Below are 18454 nucleotides of genomic sequence, written 5' to 3' on the forward strand. Positions count from 1 at the left end.
AACCCCTTAAAGTATTAAGATTGATATTTGGGTAACTTATTGAGTGAAATGATTGATGGTTTTAATTCTGTGATATATAACATTAAATTGATGGAATACAGATACAAATTGAATCTATCTGACATATTCCAGCACAGGATAAATGCATCTTACCAAACTCATGCACTATTACAGTAACTCACAGTGAAACATCTTATGAATCTACTGAGTCTGTAAGCTTCACATGAAAGTGCTTTTTTACAAGGAAACACCTTCAGATACTTTCAAAAAAAGGTAACATTTATTTTAAAAAAAAAAAAGAAGAAGAAGAAATAATTAATACAGGGAATTATTTTGCAAGTTTCATTTTGGATAATCAAGAACTAAGCTGTTGATCACACATGTGAGTGAGTGATATACTGTGACAGTAAATATGAGACCAAAAGCAAGCTTCTAAACCCTTGTTTTAGAAGATGGTGAAAGAACAAAGAAAGTCAAATAATGAAAGGTGACAGAGTTGTGATGAAAGGAAAGGTGGGGGTGTGGATTTGCTGTTGCTGCTTTATTTGCTGTAAATAACAGTGACCCGTTCATCTCTGAGGCATTTTTTCTATATGTATGTTCTTGCATTGCCATTTATGCAGTGGAGGAATAATGATATGATTAGAACAACTGACCATAATGTCAAATCAGTATAATGTTAAATTAAAGAGTACGGTTTAGACCTGCTCTATGTGTAAAGTGCCTTGAGATGACTTTTGCTGTGATTTGGCGCTTTATAAATAAATAAAGATTGATTGATTGATTAATTAAATAACCATGTAATAATCTGGATTTTGCTAATATAATGCATTTCCATGTGTTCAGGGAAAGATCAACATTTTTTGGAAATTGTGCTTATTCACTTTCTTTCCAATAGTGAGTTGAGATGATTAAGATCAGTCTTTGTGTTTTAGAGCTGGAATCAGGATGTGGTTAGCCTAGCTTAGCCTAGTTTAAAGACCGGAAGCAAAATCACTAATTAACCAGTTATATATCATTAGTTTAATCTGTACACAAACAGAAATGAAGAAACAAATAAAACCATTTCAAGAATTGTTGGACTGTATCTTCAGACACCTGCTGTTAATATACTGACTTTCCTACATTAGCATACTAATCAGATATCAGGTTTAACTTTGGGTCAGTTGTTGAAATTAAAACTGTAATGATAGACTTATTACAGTTCTGAAAAGGGAGTATGTCAAGTTTTTTTAAGTAATGTTACCAACTTTTATCAAACAAATGCAAATTGCAATTGTATGTTCCTAACCAGTTTATTATACAAAGTCTTATATGTTGGTTATTTTTCATGGGACGTTATTACATTAGTAGCTGAGAAATGATGACATCTGTACCCAGCTGATCCTTCCTGTCTTAAAAACTCAACATACTTCAAAACATCAGCAGTGAGCAGGGAGGAAATTTGGCTCGAACATTAAAACCAGATATGTAAATAATTCATGATTGAACTTTCCATCTTCTAACATGGTTTGTGTGTGTGTGTGTGTGTGTGTGTGTGTGTGTGTGTGTGTGTGTGTGTGTGTGTGTGTGTGTGTGTGTGTGTGTGTGTGTGTGTGTGTGTGATAGAATCTCAGAGTGAATATAAGGGTATTCATGGAAAAGAAGCAAAAGCAGATTGGAGATTAAAAAAATAAAATAAAATAAAATGTGCCTTTAAACCTTCTTGTATTTAGTGTCTGAATTGAAAATGAAAGCATGTTTACCATGACCTGGAGACACTATGGAACAAACAACATTCAACAGAAGGAAAAACAGTATTACAGTAGTTATAAAGTCAATACTGATGATGCAGCCATAGAAAGACACTGGAAAAATCGACTGAACAGTACAGTGCTGTGAATGATTAGGTGATACACACTGTGTGAAAGCTTAATGTTAGTGATGTCAGATAGTGATGGGACTTACCTTGGGTCATCCCGCTCCCTACGTTCTCTGTGGGGCTGAATCCGTTCTGGGTGGTCTGGCTGCCCAGGTCCACCATCTGGTGGAGGCGGAGCTTGCGGCAGTAGATTGATGCTGCCTCGGGTTCTAAGGCAATGATGAGCTGCTCTGGGTTGTCACGGGACACCAGACCAGACTATACAAAGTACATAAGACACACAGGAAAATAAACTTCAGCTTTTAATTGTATATTATTGTATGTATTAATTGCATTGTATGTATTTCTTTGCTACATATTTTGTTCATGTGTTCACTCAAAACAGGCTTGTATAAAGTTTCATGTTTATTTACTTTTGAAACATGATAATGTTGTTGAGGACATCACATGTTTAGAGTTGTCAGGCATTAAAAGTGATGCAATGTGAAAATGACAGTAGTGACTCTGACATCCACCATACCGACACGCAGAAAACACACTATGTAAACAAAATGTGTAAAAACTGTAGCAGAATTACCAAAACACAAGTTTTGGATATCTGTAAACTTTTTAACAGGTTGTTCTTGCGTGTTGTAAAACATGCTTACACATGTATTTCTTATTGTGTAAATGTATGTCTGTGAATTATTATTGTCTATTTATTTATCTGTATGTAGGCCTGTCCCAATAATTACATTATCGACTTATCATACAATAACGTAATTATCAACATCATGTCTATATATGGACTTATCATATGAGACATGGACGTGGCCTTGATGTTATTGACCTCAGTATTACCACACTTAACATTAGCAGCTAAGACTCTATTCATGTCACATTGGCTAAGCAAGTAGTGTCCTCCATTCCTCACTGTGTACGTCCTGAGTGGAGACTGTAGAAGAATTAAAGGTAAATAACTCTGTCCCCAACCATAATGACACTCTGTGTTTTTACACAAGTGTAGCACCCACTCTCCAATCATTATCATGCTATTATATTATCATTATATTAGTACTATAAAATGGTCTTCAAATGACAATAATATCAATTATCGCGATTATTTCTGAGACGATATATCGTCAAACAATAGTAGTTATGATGACAGGCCTAGAGTCATGTAGATAGTCTTTTCTCTGAGGGAGGCACATTTCAAGGAATTCACAAATCGATTATTGGATGTGTCAACAATGCAGGTATCATTTAATGGGATATCAAGACTCAAGAGTGACGTTTCGAGCCTGTTGCTCTTCAGACTGAAACAAAAATGTATAGTCATTATTTTAAATAGATCAAGGCCCAGGTCACCTGACAATCACATGATGTGTCAATTCCATTATATATCTACAGGTGTATATAGTGTAAAGAAGACAATACAGCCCATAATGGTGTGTACTATAAAACAAAATAAACATTATATGTGATAAACAAATATAGAAAAATATATATAATTAAATGTATATAAATGTTTTCTGCCTTTACTCCCCTTTTCTGCCGAATTCCCTTGAAATTATTATGCTATTATATTATCATTATATCAGTGGTATAAAATGAAGATGATATTGTTTATCGCGATTATTTCTGAGACAATATATCGTCCAACAAATGTGGTTATTGTGACAGACCTACTCTGTATGTGTTGAAAAAGCGATTCATATATCAATGTGCCTATCTATTTAAATAAAGGACTAAAAAAAACTACAGAAGAAGAAACTATTACAGTGTGCTGTGGTTAAACATTGAGCTCAGAGAGATGACCTGATGAGGAGACAGACTGATGACAGCTTTGGATCAAAAATATATCTTATATTATCTACTGTAGCATATGTTTAATATCTATGAACGTTTTTGTTAAGTCCATTTCATTTACATTGTTAACTTGCTGCTCGCCACATCAACAGGGGACTAAAGTTAAACAGTTCAAGAACATGTGAATTCATGTGTAAGTGCCTCAAAAGACTTCAGATGGTTGTATAGCTTTTGTTTAAAGAGTATGATACACCCATGCGATCGAGAGCCAAGAATGTGTCATGACAAGACTAATGCAAAACATCAGCTATGATATAGACCGACCATGATTCACTTCATCTAACTGATTAATAGCTGCTGCTGAGGAATGGGGCTCCAACAGAAAAATACAGCCGATATAAATCATCCTCAGCAGACATTAACATCAAATCCCACAAGATGCTATAACTCAGACTGAGTTTCTTGTCATTGCTAGGGCAGATTTTTCAGCTTCTTTTCAGTCCAGAGAACAACTGAATAACAACTAAGTCTAAATAAGCTGCTTTTCTGTTTGAGAAGCAGCCAGAGGAGACATGATCCTAGTGTAAAACAATGGTTGTGGGGTAATGTCGTGGCCCCTGGAGAACTAATGGATGATGTGATCAGAGGAGGTGCTAACAGGAGAGGGCTCACTCCCTCCATCTTCCATGAACAGCCAATCAAACGATTGCCACTGCCGATGCTGAGTCACTGTGGATGCCCAACATCCCCTCTACCCTCTCTCTCTCTCTATGTCTATGTTTTAATCAAATCCTGTTTCTGTCAGCTCACCCCTCCATCCTCCATCCCTGTCTCCAGGCACACTGCAGATAACAGCTAAAAGCCCTCCTCCTCCTCTGTTTCTCCCCTCCTCTACATTCCCCCTCCTCTCTTGCTTCTCTTTGAGCATGCACACCAGGGATGTGATCAGGACAAAAGGATGATATCACTGAGGCAGCAGGCGAACAGGAATGTGAATTAGTGTTAGTGTGAACTGTTCACAGAGCTGCATTTAAGATTTATTAAAGGAAAAAATGAATTATACAACATTTTAAACATTTATTTGAAAAAAAGCTTATTTGCTTTCATTCAAAGAGTGAAACGAGGGTCAGTCTCACATCTGTGTATAACAGCTGCACTTAAATCTTACAAATACATATCTGTGGCTCAAAAGACTATATGTAATATGAGAGAGGTTGCTTGTAGTACTCCTATCAAAACTCAAACTCAGAGGATGATGCTGCAGAATATGTGATTCATTTTTGTCATTCATGCCAAGGTTTTAGTCATAAACAGTTATTATTATTATATTATTATCTACAATATCAAATTGCACCTTTCCTCCTATATATGAGTAAAAAAGAAACTCATTACTAAACCATTATGAAACTATTTTCCATGAAACCTCTGACTAAAATATATGACCCCCCGCCCTTTTTTTTCTTTTAACATTATATATTTTAATTATCTTATTATTATTTTTATAGCTCATTTATTATGTCACACTCTTCTTATGTGTAACTGAATTCTGAGCTGTATAGACTGTATGTGTGATGCCATGTTTGCCTGATTGTGTATTCCATTGTTTTTTTTCAATTAAAAAAACTAACCTAAACTAAAGCTCAATAATGAACATGTTGGTTTTACAAACATGTAAAAATCATAATTTGTGGTTTTAGGTGGAGTAACGTGGAACTTTTTCTTCGCAAAAACAGCCAGACACCACAGTGCACAGCTTTCTGAAGCCATGTCCTCACAGTGGTGATGCTAAGCTACAGCTAGAAACAGTAGATACACTGTTGTTGGTCAAGAAATAGTTGCAGCATTTAACATTAAATGAATCTGTTCATATAAGGATAAAAAAAAATGCCATATATCATGTAAATAAGTCAGTTAATTTATCAAAGGCGGGTTAGCTGTTAGCCTTGCTTCTTCTAGTCTTTATGCTAAGCTAGGCTAACCACATCATAACACACAGACATGAGAGTGGTATCAATCCCAATCTTACGCTTGGATGAAAAGCTGAATGGCCATATTCCCCAAAATGTTCAACTATTCCTTTAAGACAGAATAAACCATATTTAACCGAACACAACTAATGAAGTTAATATGAAGCTATGACCGAGGAGATTAAGAGAAAGGGAAACAATACTGAATTGTTTGTGTTACTACTTTTGTGTCTTGAATGAGGTGAATGATGTTTGGCAGCAATTTAACATTTTTTGAGCCATTTAAATACATTTTACATTGCCTGCTAGGCTTTACTTCAAACCATTTGTGGCTGAGTTAATAAATGATGCACTCACATCTCAGACCACACAGTACCATGGCTAAAAGGAGGAGGAGAGCACAAATGCAAATTATGAATTGCATGTCGTCTTTCCAACTAGCAAAAATCTCTGGTCGACTTCCATGTGTTAACATAAAAATGCTGTTAGTCTTGTTCTTTTTTATGATTCATACAGCACTGGAAGGTGTTTCACATTCATTGGGACCTGACACTGTTACATGTGGATTTTCTTTTGTGAAGGCTATTTATCTTATATAGAAATCTGGTTAAGTTCTTATGCTGTGTCTCAATGCATGTACTTCTGTACTTACATTTAATATTTTGAGTGCACATTTTTCCATACTTTCAAACTAAGTAGGGGAAGATGCAGTGTACTGTAAGTACCTGGATGGCACTCAAAACAGTCAAAAAGTTGAGTGTGGAACTATGGACACTATCCTCACCCTTGACGGTCACCATCTTGGCTACGTTGGTGGTGATGGTTAAGGAAATGGCAGATGAGGATGTTGTAACTACGGTGAACATCGCCGCATTATACAAATGTAAATCATCCATGTGTTTTTTTTACAGTAAGCACCACTATACTGTTGTCAGATATAAGCTAACAGTTGGTTTATTGGGTTCATTTATCAGTCTGTAATGATATGGCACCATGAACGATAACACAAATATGCTAACGCTAGCTTGCTAACGCTAGCTTGCTAACACTAGCTTGCTAACACTAGCTTGCTAATGAACTCATTTCCGGTAAGTGTGCAATGGCCGTGCTTGATTTCAGACAACACTAACCTGTTGAAATATGCACACTACACTAAGTACAGAGTGTACATAGTGTACTACACAGTAATGTACTAACGGAAGTATCTGATATGAGACACTTCCTAAGCATATCTCTGCAAATTTTACGCATCAAATTTAATAAAATGACTTAATAAAAAATATAGAAAGTGTAAATATATAGTTAATAAATAAAAGAGTTGACAATTTACATTCACGTGAACAGGTGGTATTCCAAAATCCTCAAGAATGCCAAAATATAAAAAAGCTAGTCTTTGCTCTTTACTTTATTAAATGCTATGGGGGAGATGTACCTTTCCGACTCATCATTCCCCTCCTTCAGCTATTTCACATCACACAATGACGCACACACACATACACACACACACCCTTGCCCCCCCCCCCCCCCCCTTCACATCTGTCCTGTGTCTCTCTCTTCTCTTCCTCCAGACTATTTCTTCACTGCAGACAGCCACACCCTGATGACCACATACACTGATGGTCTGGAGGGACATCTTAAAAAGTGACTCCTTGTGAGGACCCTCCATTAACAAGACTGTAAGGATAAATACAACAAGAGGCGTGTCACCAAGCAGACAAAGGTGTCATTGTTTCTTGAGATTCTGGGCTGAGCAACCCTATAGATAGTGTATATGGAAGAGTAAAGTGATCAGACTAAGTAGAATCAGTGGAGAAGCAGACAACACTACAAGCTTTTGTGACGACTACATTTCACAGCAAATGGGAATCACTATATATTCCTTGTGTATAATGAATGAGTAGTTATAGTAGAGTATACAATACACCCTGCAAGCCAATCTAGAACCTCTGCTTGTTCTATTGCAGAGCTACAATCACTGGAATGTAAATCACCCCACTGCATATGACTAATTGTGTCCTAAATATATATAAAATATATAAAAATAACCAGTAGCGTGCAGTGGTGATTCAGTCAGGGCCAGCACCAAAAAAGAAGCAAAAAAAATTTCTATAACAGACACAAACATGCTCCAAAAAACGCTTCTAAATTTACTTCACAAAGATAGAGAGAGATATTAGCCCAACAGCAGCGCCAATCTGGTCCAGAGAAAGTTAAAAAAAAAAAAAAAACTAGCACTCACCGATGACTTGTAGATTAAATCCGTTCTGCGAACCTTCATGATGAAAAAGGCACCTGAAGCAGGTCCGCAATCATATCTTTATCTACTGATCTTGCTGTTAAATCAACCGCCATCACCTTTCCAGAATAACAGACAGTGCGTCATCACGCACCTGCCCATGGGCCAATCAGCAGAGCTCATTTGAATGACGACGCCCAGACCAGCACTAGAAACTCTACTTCACATAGGGCGTTCTGTCAATAACACATCAAAATTTGATTGGCTGATGATACGGTCACTCAACGTTACACATCCAATAGCAGCGTCCAGCTCGATCAGAGGGCTAGCAATGCAACTACTGCTGGCCCCAGCAGAGGAAAGGAGCTGTGATGCGTTTATAGGACATATGAGATTTGAGCTCCACAAAATATAACCTTTCGTTTTCTGGATAAAGTTGCATACTGAACAAGTAATTGACTCCAGATATATTTCAGAATGACCTTTTAATTATGGAAAAAACTGAAAAAATACATTTTGACAGGGCTAGCAGTGCTAGCCTTGCTGCCCTTGACTGCACACCACTGAAAATAACTATGTATTTTATGTAAGAAAATACAGTCAATCCCACAATAAATTGGGTCGTAATCTACTGATATTATCCCCTTATCTGTCCTGACAACTCATTAATATTCAAAGCCATTAATTACACATCTGTTAGCAACTAATACAGGATTTCAATACGGTGTACCAAAAGGTTCTGTCCTGTGTCCACTACTTTTCAGTCTTTATATGCTACCACTAGGGGTCATCATCTGTAACATCATTACTGATCTCTAATTCTATGCAGATGACACCAAACTATTAAGCCAAAGTGAAACCACAACTTCTAGATTCTGTTATAGAAGTAATGTCAATCATCATCCAATTGACATTTGTAATAATGCAAGAAAACCCTAAAAATCTATAAGTTTTAGGCAATAGACACTACAGCTAAAAAGGTGGAAAATTGACTTTAGACACACGCATTTTATGGATATGGATGAAACCATGTAGCCACAATGCTGCACCAGTAACTTTTCATGGGAGCTGCAGTTTTTTGTTTCACGCTAAAAAGTGAATCATTGTTTAACTTGATTAAAATGACAAAGATCTCGGCATCTAAGAGCAACTGCTGTAGAGGAGTTTGTCCTAACGCTTTTTATTGACAACCAATGAAAGACATGTTGAGGGAGATTGCACTGAGTTACAGAAACTAGTGGAACAGAGGCCAGCTTTGATGTGACATCCTCTCTGTGTAGCTGCTGATCCTCATAGCCGTTAATCCTATGAAAATTGAATCTCTGATATGTGTGTTATAGATGATTGGTTCAAAAGAGAAAATCCATAAGTAACAAATGAACACTTCACAAAGGGCCTTGCAAGATGTATTTGCATTGATTAAAATGTGTGTTAAAAAGTGTTAACTTGTTGGTCCTGAGGTTTTATCTCTTTAGTTCTCCTTCCTTCTGTCCTTTCTTTGTGTTTCTTTGCCTCTCTGTATTGATGACAGTCTGGCTCCATCCCCATGTCCTCTACCACAGTCTGTAGGTCACTGTATGTGTATGGCAGTCACGTATGACAGGGAGTCTTGATTACTGGGTGGAGCTGCAGCAGCCCTGAGCATCCAGCTCCTTCTCCCTCTTTAATATATTTGTAAAACAGACATTATTTTTATCTTACTGTAATGTTAAATCCAGTTTTCAGCGATTCTCTCTCTCTCTCTCTCTCTCTCTCTCTCTCTCTCTCTCTCTCTCTCTCTCTCTCTATCTATCTCTATCTATCCATCTATCTATCTATCAGTCATTTGCTAACTGGAAAGAAAATGTCCTTTGTGTTAGTAAGATATATGAGTATAGCCTCTCAGCCCACCTTATAGGCAGCTTCCCTCATGAACTGTTTTGCAGGCATTTTCCAGATGGCAGGAACAGTGATGACCCATCTCACATCATTGTTGTCAAAGTCGCCACCTGTCTGATCACTCAGCTCCTGCAGGATGAAAAGTCGAGTGGGTTAGAAAAGACAAGGTCACTGCGCATTCATTTCATTTGCTCTCCATTACCTTCCGCTCACTTTGTCACAAGGTACCACCTGCACAAGTCAGATAAAGTATTTTTGAGTACTGCCTTTTATTAAAAATAAATTCTACAGAATTTAAATATATCAATGGCAACCAAATAAAATACATAGTTTATGTAAAACAACAGAATATACATGAGATAAGTGTGTTACCTTTAGTGCCTGCTCCTTAAAGAAGGCCAGCGCATACGCAAAAATGTCCAGAGCTTTCACTCGCTTCCCATTGGCTGCCTGGAGGTCTGTGTCGATGGACAGATTCTGGGTGAGCGGGAGAAGTTTAATAAATTAATTACAACAAACATGGCAGATGAACAGAACATAGACTCATTGTCACATATAGAGGATATATGAAGTCTAGATTTGCAATTACATTTTCAGCTATCCTTTTTGGCTTTGTTGCAAGGTCAGGTAAGTCAGTCAATCAAAACACTTCGATCAAAACAGTGTCTCAGCAGCAACTGGCCACACTGGCATAAAATATTCATGGTGACCAGAAGAGGATTTCTAGTGGTGTTGGTCCATCATCAGGCTAAAAAGAATAGCCTATGGCTGGTGTTACACTACATTTTTGTTATTGTCAACAAATCCCATGAAAAGACTGGCAACCCTGGCCTGTCTGTGACACACTGGTTTCTACTAAAGACTTACATCTGACTGTAGTTTATAGCGTTACTCAAACAGGAAGAAATAGTGCATTTGTTTGGGAATATTTTCAGCAGTGGATTAATCCACATTTGTTCTAGTAAATGTACGGGCAGCAGGACTGTGTGTGTGTGTGTGTGTGTGTGTGTGTGTGTGTGTGTGTGTGTGTGTGGGGGTTTGAGTCTAAATAAACTACAGTGTGTGTTCATGGTGGTCATGGATATATCAGAATTTGATACATAATAATTTTTGTAGATCAGTTCATTGTGGATTTAGGTCTTTTTATGGGGTTAATTCACAATATATAATCTCTGATCTCAACCTTTCATTGTCAACTTTGCTCAGAAGACATTTTAGATGATACATTTCCATGAAATGTTTTTGAGAATGTTCATACTCTACATGCTATACAAATAGAGGAAGATAAACACTTAAGAAGTCAATGACCATCCAACCTTTCCTGTAGCACCACCCTCATATCACACCTTATATTTATATTCTTAAATTCTCATACTGACAACACAACTGTCAATATGTACAGTGCCTTTCCAAAGACACGTTTAAGCTGTAATGAACACCAGCAGGGGCTGCTAGTGGTACTTATTATTATTCTTGTCTGTCTCCATTTAAACTCTGAATACTCATTGATTCGTGTTTATTGTTGTCGTGGTGGAACAGCATTCACATAAACATCATCTGTACTTTTATTTAAGTGTTGCTATAATTACAACTGCTATAAAATGACTGTGGTTCGATGGACAATTGTAAAAGGGCCAGCTCGGAATTTTCTTAAAAGACCAACAAAGTGCTCTGATCCTGCTGACATGACTTTGATTTAAACACCTCAGCAGAATCAGAGGTGTACTGCTGATGGCAATGGCATCATCCAGATCATGCCCTGCAGTGAGTTATGGGCAGTAAAGTATCTGAGCCAACAGCCACTCATAGCGAAAGAAGTCAGCAGTGTGCTGCAGTGTCAGCACTCTGTGTGTGTGTGTGTGTGTGTGTGTGTGTGTGTGTGTGTGTGTGTGTGTGTGTGTGTGTGTGTGTGTGTGTGTGTGTTTTCTTACTGCAGTGGTGTGGAGCTTCATTTTGAATTTCTCCAGGTACAACCACTGTTTAGACTCGCTAGGGTCCAGGTCGTGATAGAAGTCACGAGCCGCGTAGCCAAAACTGTGGAACTTCCTGTCTGGAGTCAACAGGATTGTGGTAGGAGTCTTCTGATTGGACACACCGGGGTCCCCACCTTCCCAGCGCCTGAGAGGAAACAAACCACTTATTAATGCATTGTTATCATAAATCTGTATATCTGCTTTTATATTAATCACATACAAATTGTTGGAACTGTCAGCACTTTGAATAATAATTTCCCTCTACTTAAGAAACATTCTTTTGGGACTTTTCCATCAATTGCACATGTACTACTACTGTAAATGTATAGTGAAAAGTCTTCTTTTTTTTTTTTTTGTTCAGGCTTATTTCTGACGTTGACAGATACGTTGTAAATACTTTAACGAGGTTCAAATTAGTGATCAAATTCTTTCAGAAAAGCTACCTGAGCTCAGCTCGTAGGCTAATTGAGGTACCACAGTATTTCTATCTACAAAAATGGAGGTCAGCTATTATTAGTGCTATCTTCTTTCCTTGGGAGAAGTGTATGATGGGATTATAGAGGCCAAGAGCACCTGATGTGAAGAGGAACTCATTTGAGAGATATGGATGGAACTGTTTTCAGCTGATAAGAAGTATCAGGTTGGTGGGATATCTTTTATATCTTTTATGCGTTTTTATTGTAATGTGGTTGAGACTGTTCTATTCTTTAGTGTGATCTTTACTGAGCCACAAAATCTATATTTGTATTGATTTACAGTATCTTTGACTTTGTTTTTTAGTCAGTAAATGTGACTGTCACTACTAATGCAAACAACACAGTCATTTAAGTGTATATGGGTCAATGACGTATAAGGATTTTCAACAACTCAATTTTAAATAATAAAAACAAGCATATCTAATGCAGTAGTTCAAACATTCAGAATGTTGTGTACCTGAAAATTCATATTATACATTTGAAACTGATTTTAATGGGTTTTTCAAGATTAATTGGCACTGGCCTGAAAAAAAAGTCATTTGGTGCGACCATGATTCATCTTGAAATGTCTTATATAAATAAAAGATCATCATTTACAAAGACTTAAAAAAATGCAAATACTTTGTTTCCAAACACTTTATATTACTGAAAACTTGTAAAAAAAAGATGTGAAGCGTGTTAAGTAAATTGATTTATTTCAAGATGAATCATGGTCGCACCACATGACTCTTTTTAAAGGCCAGTGCCAATTAATCTTGAAAAACCCACTAAAATCACTTAATTTCAAATGTATAATATGGATCTTCAGTTACACAACATTCTGAATGTTTGAACTACTGCATTAGATATGCTTGTTTTTATTATTTAAAATTGAGTTGTTCTAAATCCTTATACGTCATTGACCCATGTATTTACACTGCATCAGTTGTTAGGATTTCTACCAGAAAATACACAGAGGGAATATTTTATCACATATTGACATTTAAAGTAAGCCTTTGTAAATGAGCTAAACAGCAGCTACTGTTGCCACAAATGGTAATTAGGAGATAATTATTTATAAAAAAGAGTGCCACAGTAACAGCGAAGAGTAGTTCAATTAAAAAGCTAACTTTTCGATTTCGCTAACATTACATTGAGAAACAAGAGAAAAGTCCACACATTGCACCTCCCATTGCAGGTGTTTATTTGTCTTCTGGATGTACCTGTCCACCACAAACTTCTTTGCTAACGTTACGTTAGCCACCCTAGCTACCGCTCGTACCAGACTATGTAAGACTATAGCATCAAGACCGTGGCTGTGTCTGAAATCACTCCCTTATTCACTCCATCACTGCTCCCTGTATAATAAACCTTACATAGTTCACTTAGTAGTAAGCAGCAAATCAGGACTTCAGACACTAACTAATCATCATTTTGTGTCATAACCATCAACTGTAGAGTCATGTGACGATGGCTTTCACATCTTTAAAATGTGGAGCATTGCATTGTGGGATTGTTAGCAGGAACTAGCGTACCATGGAGTTTTTTTATTCCATGGTGGAATATTTGAGGGTAAAATATAGTGTATATATTTACACACTGAGCATTAAGACACTCAAATAAAATGGTGGAGGGTAAATGTAGTGACCTACATAGTAAATAGGAAGTTACTTCAGACACAGCCTGTCAACTACACAGACCCTGAGTGTATTACACTGAGTAATGTGTTTTATTACTTATTAAAGAGGGAAATTGCATTATTTTTTCTATCAAAAGTTATAAATATAAGATACAGCAGACTTCTCCTTTTAAGTCAGAACACCAACAACAAGCTAGACTACTGTTCTAACTAGACTCAGCATTACTGTATATAACTACAGCCTGACCTTACATCACCCTGAACACTGCTCCAACTGACTGAAGCATCCATTGAATCATTCTGGTCTATCAATTATGAATGTATTTCTCTGAGAGAAGGTCAGCTGAGGTAGAAAACAGGTAGAACATTCATTCTTAGTAACCTTCTCTCCCTGACAGACATTTGAAATGATGAGATAAGACTCTAGCTTTCATCTCTTGCTGTCAGCACCTCTGACTGTTTTCTGTATTTTGCTGGGGTTGTTGTTCCAGTAATCAGGTTCCTGCTTCAATTGTTTCCCTCACAAGTGAAGACAGCTACTGAATGCTAATGTTACTTCTATACTGGGGGGAATGTCTCGTACTAGCACACAGTACACTCCCCTCCCCTCCCATACAGCTATTCAAGAATCTCGTGCTCGAAACTAAAAACCTTCTCTCTGATACAATACAGGCAGCCTCTGTGTTGCCTTTGTGATTTTTCCTCAGCAGCCCTTGTTTGGGTAAGGATTTCGGTAGAGGAGGGTTTCATCCAAGTTAAATAATCAAGAGGATCTGGAGCTGTTTTCACTGCAAATGTGGTAGCACTGACTGAACATATCTTATTCAATATTATCTGAAGGTTAGAGTTAATGAGTCGTGTGAGGAGGGATTCCTGAGGCAATGCCCAGAGGCCTGATGGATATTTTTTCTCATTTAAGGGATTCAAAAAAAGTAAAGTGAGTGTTATTATCATACAAGTCTTTACAAGAAAAGAAGACGAAAAGACACATGATTTTTGTGAGCACTGATGCCGATTGGCATGATTTTGAGTTATAGATGAGGCTTTAACACAATGGTTTATAATTGTATATGTGATCATAATGAGCTTTTGTACAGTTGATCCATTTGCAAAATTTTCCCCACACTCGTCCGGGTCTACGGCACCCAGTGTCATACATGAATCTTTTCGGCCCAAGTGGGAGACAAACCCCAGTCTCCATCATGATAGTCAGGCATCAGCAGATTAGATAGAACTTCAACATTTAAATGTTTTATATTTGTGAATTTTGAAAATTCAGCTCCATAAGTCCCTGGTTATGCCAATGCTCAAAGCCTGTGCGCCGTGCCGTGTCAGATGGATTGGTCAACCCAATGAAGAGAAAAGCCTGATCTACCTGATCTTGCGAGCGTAAAAGACGGCCCAATCAGGACAGCATTGTGCCCGCCTCAGTACTTAATTTGTAAATTATTGCTCATGAAGGACTTTCACTCGTAGCCTCACAGAGGTACCAGGACACCCCACATGTCTGTGGCTGTGGGACAATAGGGTCTAAATTTTAATAATCTCTTAGAAATGTGGGAACATAGAGCTGTGGGAACATAGAGCTCTGGGAACATAGAGTTGTGGGAACATAGGGCTGTGAAACATAGAGCTGTGGGAACATAGACACGCTCCCATTTACAGTAAGGTGTGTCCTTCATAAAAATGTAAGGGGTGTAGGTTTGTTAGTGGCTGTTCTCGCTGTGGTTCAAGCAACTACTGTGCATTTAGTAATCCCCAGATCTCTGATTGTTTGGAATTTCTAGTACTGTGAAAAGGCTTTAGGCACTTGAAGTCACAGTTCTGCTCATTTACCTGCCTCTCTGGTTCATTTTCATTCACCCCACCTCTGCTCCATTACTGCCAGTCAGCCTAACTCACCTCATCAGCCAACTCTGTTCACCTGGACTCTCAGCTGCACCTCATCTGTAATCCTGTTACACTTTAGATGTTAAGATTCTTATTAGGGAGGAGTCTGATCAGTCTCTAATGTATTCTGCAGCATGACAATGAGCTCAAACATCCAGCCAGAGTCATAAAGAACTATCTTCATCAACAAGAAGAACAAGGAGTCCTGCAGCAGATGGTTTGGCCTCCACAGAGTCCTGATCTCAACATCATGGAGTCAGTCTGGGATTACATGAAGAGACAGAAGCAGCTGAGATGCCAAAATCCACAGAAGAAGAACTGTAGCAACTTGTCCAACTAATTTACATACATGCATTTTTAGATTTAGCCTAAAGTTTTCTTACAGTAAATACTGATTTCATTTAGGTCTACTGAAGTTATGAAGATAAATAAAAACTAGTCATAGCATTTTTTTTTAATGTATCCTTACTTTGCTACCAAATATAATGGATGTCTAAAACAGACAGACACACACACAAACCAGAGAAGCACATTAGTAACAGCGCAGTAGGTAAGACTCCATTAACTAGAGCAGCAATTATCCTGCTTCTCTTCACATCTTTCTTCTCACACCATACTGCCCGATTTGGCTGATAAGATAAAAAAGGATTTAAGGACATGTGTTGCAACACCATGAATAATAGCAACACAGAGGAGCAATGCCAAGAATGTGAAGAATCACACATGAGCTGCAACTTAAACACCTGTCAGCCTGTGGTGGGATGGAAGCTGTTAACCCCTGTGGTGCCTGGCACTGGGGCCAAGAGCTCTGACCTGGGGGGGTCATGGGACTCTCGGGGTAGTACTCCAGCTTCTTTCACAGCTAATATCAAATTTCGTTAACATTGGACAGAAAGAGTGGAATGCCTCGATAAAAGGTAACACAACATTACATTTTACAAAATTAAAAACTACAGAAAATGTAGATTTGGCTTGACAAATAAGGGTCTTTGCTCAAATGTCTATCGTTACTTATTATTTAGATGTCTAAACTCCTGTATGACAGTAAATAACTTACTGCTATTATAACCTGTACTACATATAAACAGCACAGCTTCAAAACTGTCAAATAAGATTAGATTTCACAGTAAGGAATTATACAGAGCTACAACAATGAGGCCATTAATGGATCCAGCTGGCTAAACATATTTAAAAGAAAGCTAACAACTGGCCTCTTCACTTTAGTCTTTTGTCTTATCTGACAGTCATCTCCGCACTGATGCACTACTGAACTTCTTTTAAAACTTTGTATTTTACTTGATTTCATACATGGTCGCCCATAAAGTTGAAATATAATATTTTTTACCTCTTTCCATGAAATGGTTGTGAAAATGTGATTTATTCATGATAGATATATAAAGTGTATATATTCTCAAAATTGTATTGATCAATCTCATTGCACTTGGTCAAAGGTGATTACTGATGTGTATAAATAGAAAATAAAAAGAGGAATGTGTCTAAAAACAAAATTATTCCAACTTTATGGGTGATTGTGTATATTGCATTTATTTTATTTTAGCTACTTTTCCCATGTAGTACTTTTTACTATTTTAAAATTATTGCTAATTTATTTTCCATTTTAGATTACATTAATGTTTCTTTTTCTTTCATCTTTCTTTTTGGTTCTTTTTAAATATTGTTTTATGCTCCTTTTACATCATCATTTAGTTTGGTGTAAAGCACTTTGAGCTGCATTTCTTGTATGAAAGGTGCTATACAAATAAATATTAATGTTAAATGGACTGTACTTATATAGCGCTTCTCTAGTCGTTATGAACACTCAAAGTGCTTTTACATTACGTCTCATTCACCCATTCACACACATTCATACACTGATGACAGGAGCTACCACACAGGGTGCCAACCTGCTCATCAGGAGGAAACTAACCATTCATACACATTCATACACCGTTGGCACAGCAACGGGAGCAATTTTGGGGTTAAGTATCTTGCCCAAGGACACATGGACATGTGGACTGCAGGAGCCGGGAATCGAACCGCCAATCTTCCAATTGGTGGACGACCGCTCTACCTCCTGAGCCACAAAGTTATTACTATCATTATTATTATTACTATTATTATTATTGTTAATGGATTAGTTACCAACTATTAAATTATTCATTCAGTCATTTAAAAAAAAAAAAAAATTCCATTGTTCCAGCTTCTTAAATTATAATAATTTCTGGTTCTTTTAGTCCTCTGTGGCAGTAAACTGAATATCTTTGGATTGATTTGACTGATAAGGTTTGCCAGTACTAGTGCCGATACAATACCTGAGTTTCAGTTAACAAACATTACCCGACTTTGAGGAATATAAACATGCTTTTCTATAAAAAACGTCTTTTCATTTAGCAAAAGAAGCTAACATTGTCAGATGTTGTCCATTGTTGTTGAAATATTGTCCGATCATAAGCAGCTGTAAAATAATAGAACGGACTGTGTGTTAAGTACAGAGCTGGAATTAGCCTAGCTTAGCATTAAGATAGACACAGGGTAAACAGCTAGTCTGACTCCTAACTTCATAACCACATCAACAAACGCTCTAAATAAATACGTTCTATCTTGTTTGTTTCATCTTTACACAAACAGAAATGTAAAAATAACAAAGGATGGAGCTGCGTACTGTAAAATTTTTCTTAGCAAACAGCCAGATGCAGTGACTTTTGCCACCATCTTGGAAACGCTGCACAGTGCTGGGCAGATGGACACTCTTATTCATAAAGACATC

General features: G+C 37.3%; 1 protein-coding gene across 2 annotated transcripts in view; it reads right to left on the reverse strand.

Moving 5' to 3' along the window:
* The window catches only part of hspa12a (heat shock protein 12A), a 33187-nt gene that overhangs the window by 9889 nt on the left and 4844 nt on the right, over positions 1–18454 (reverse strand). Inside the window, exons 3-7 of one of the 2 annotated variants that reach the window (XM_062430357.1) lie at positions 11662–11848; positions 10103–10207; positions 9743–9859; positions 1948–2119; positions 1752–1760 (exon numbers count right to left, since the gene is read on the reverse strand). In XM_062430357.1, the coding sequence (XP_062286341.1) occupies positions 1752–1760; positions 1948–2119; positions 9743–9859; positions 10103–10207; positions 11662–11848 (590 nt within the window). The remainder of the gene's footprint in view (positions 1–1751; positions 1761–1947; positions 2120–9742; positions 9860–10102; positions 10208–11661; positions 11849–18454) is intronic. The other variant, XM_062430359.1, reaches the window with a different exon arrangement.

The sequence above is a fragment of the Scomber scombrus genome, chromosome 12 (genome assembly GCF_963691925.1).
Source record: "Scomber scombrus chromosome 12, fScoSco1.1, whole genome shotgun sequence".
NCBI lineage: Eukaryota > Metazoa > Chordata > Actinopteri > Scombriformes > Scombridae > Scomber > Scomber scombrus.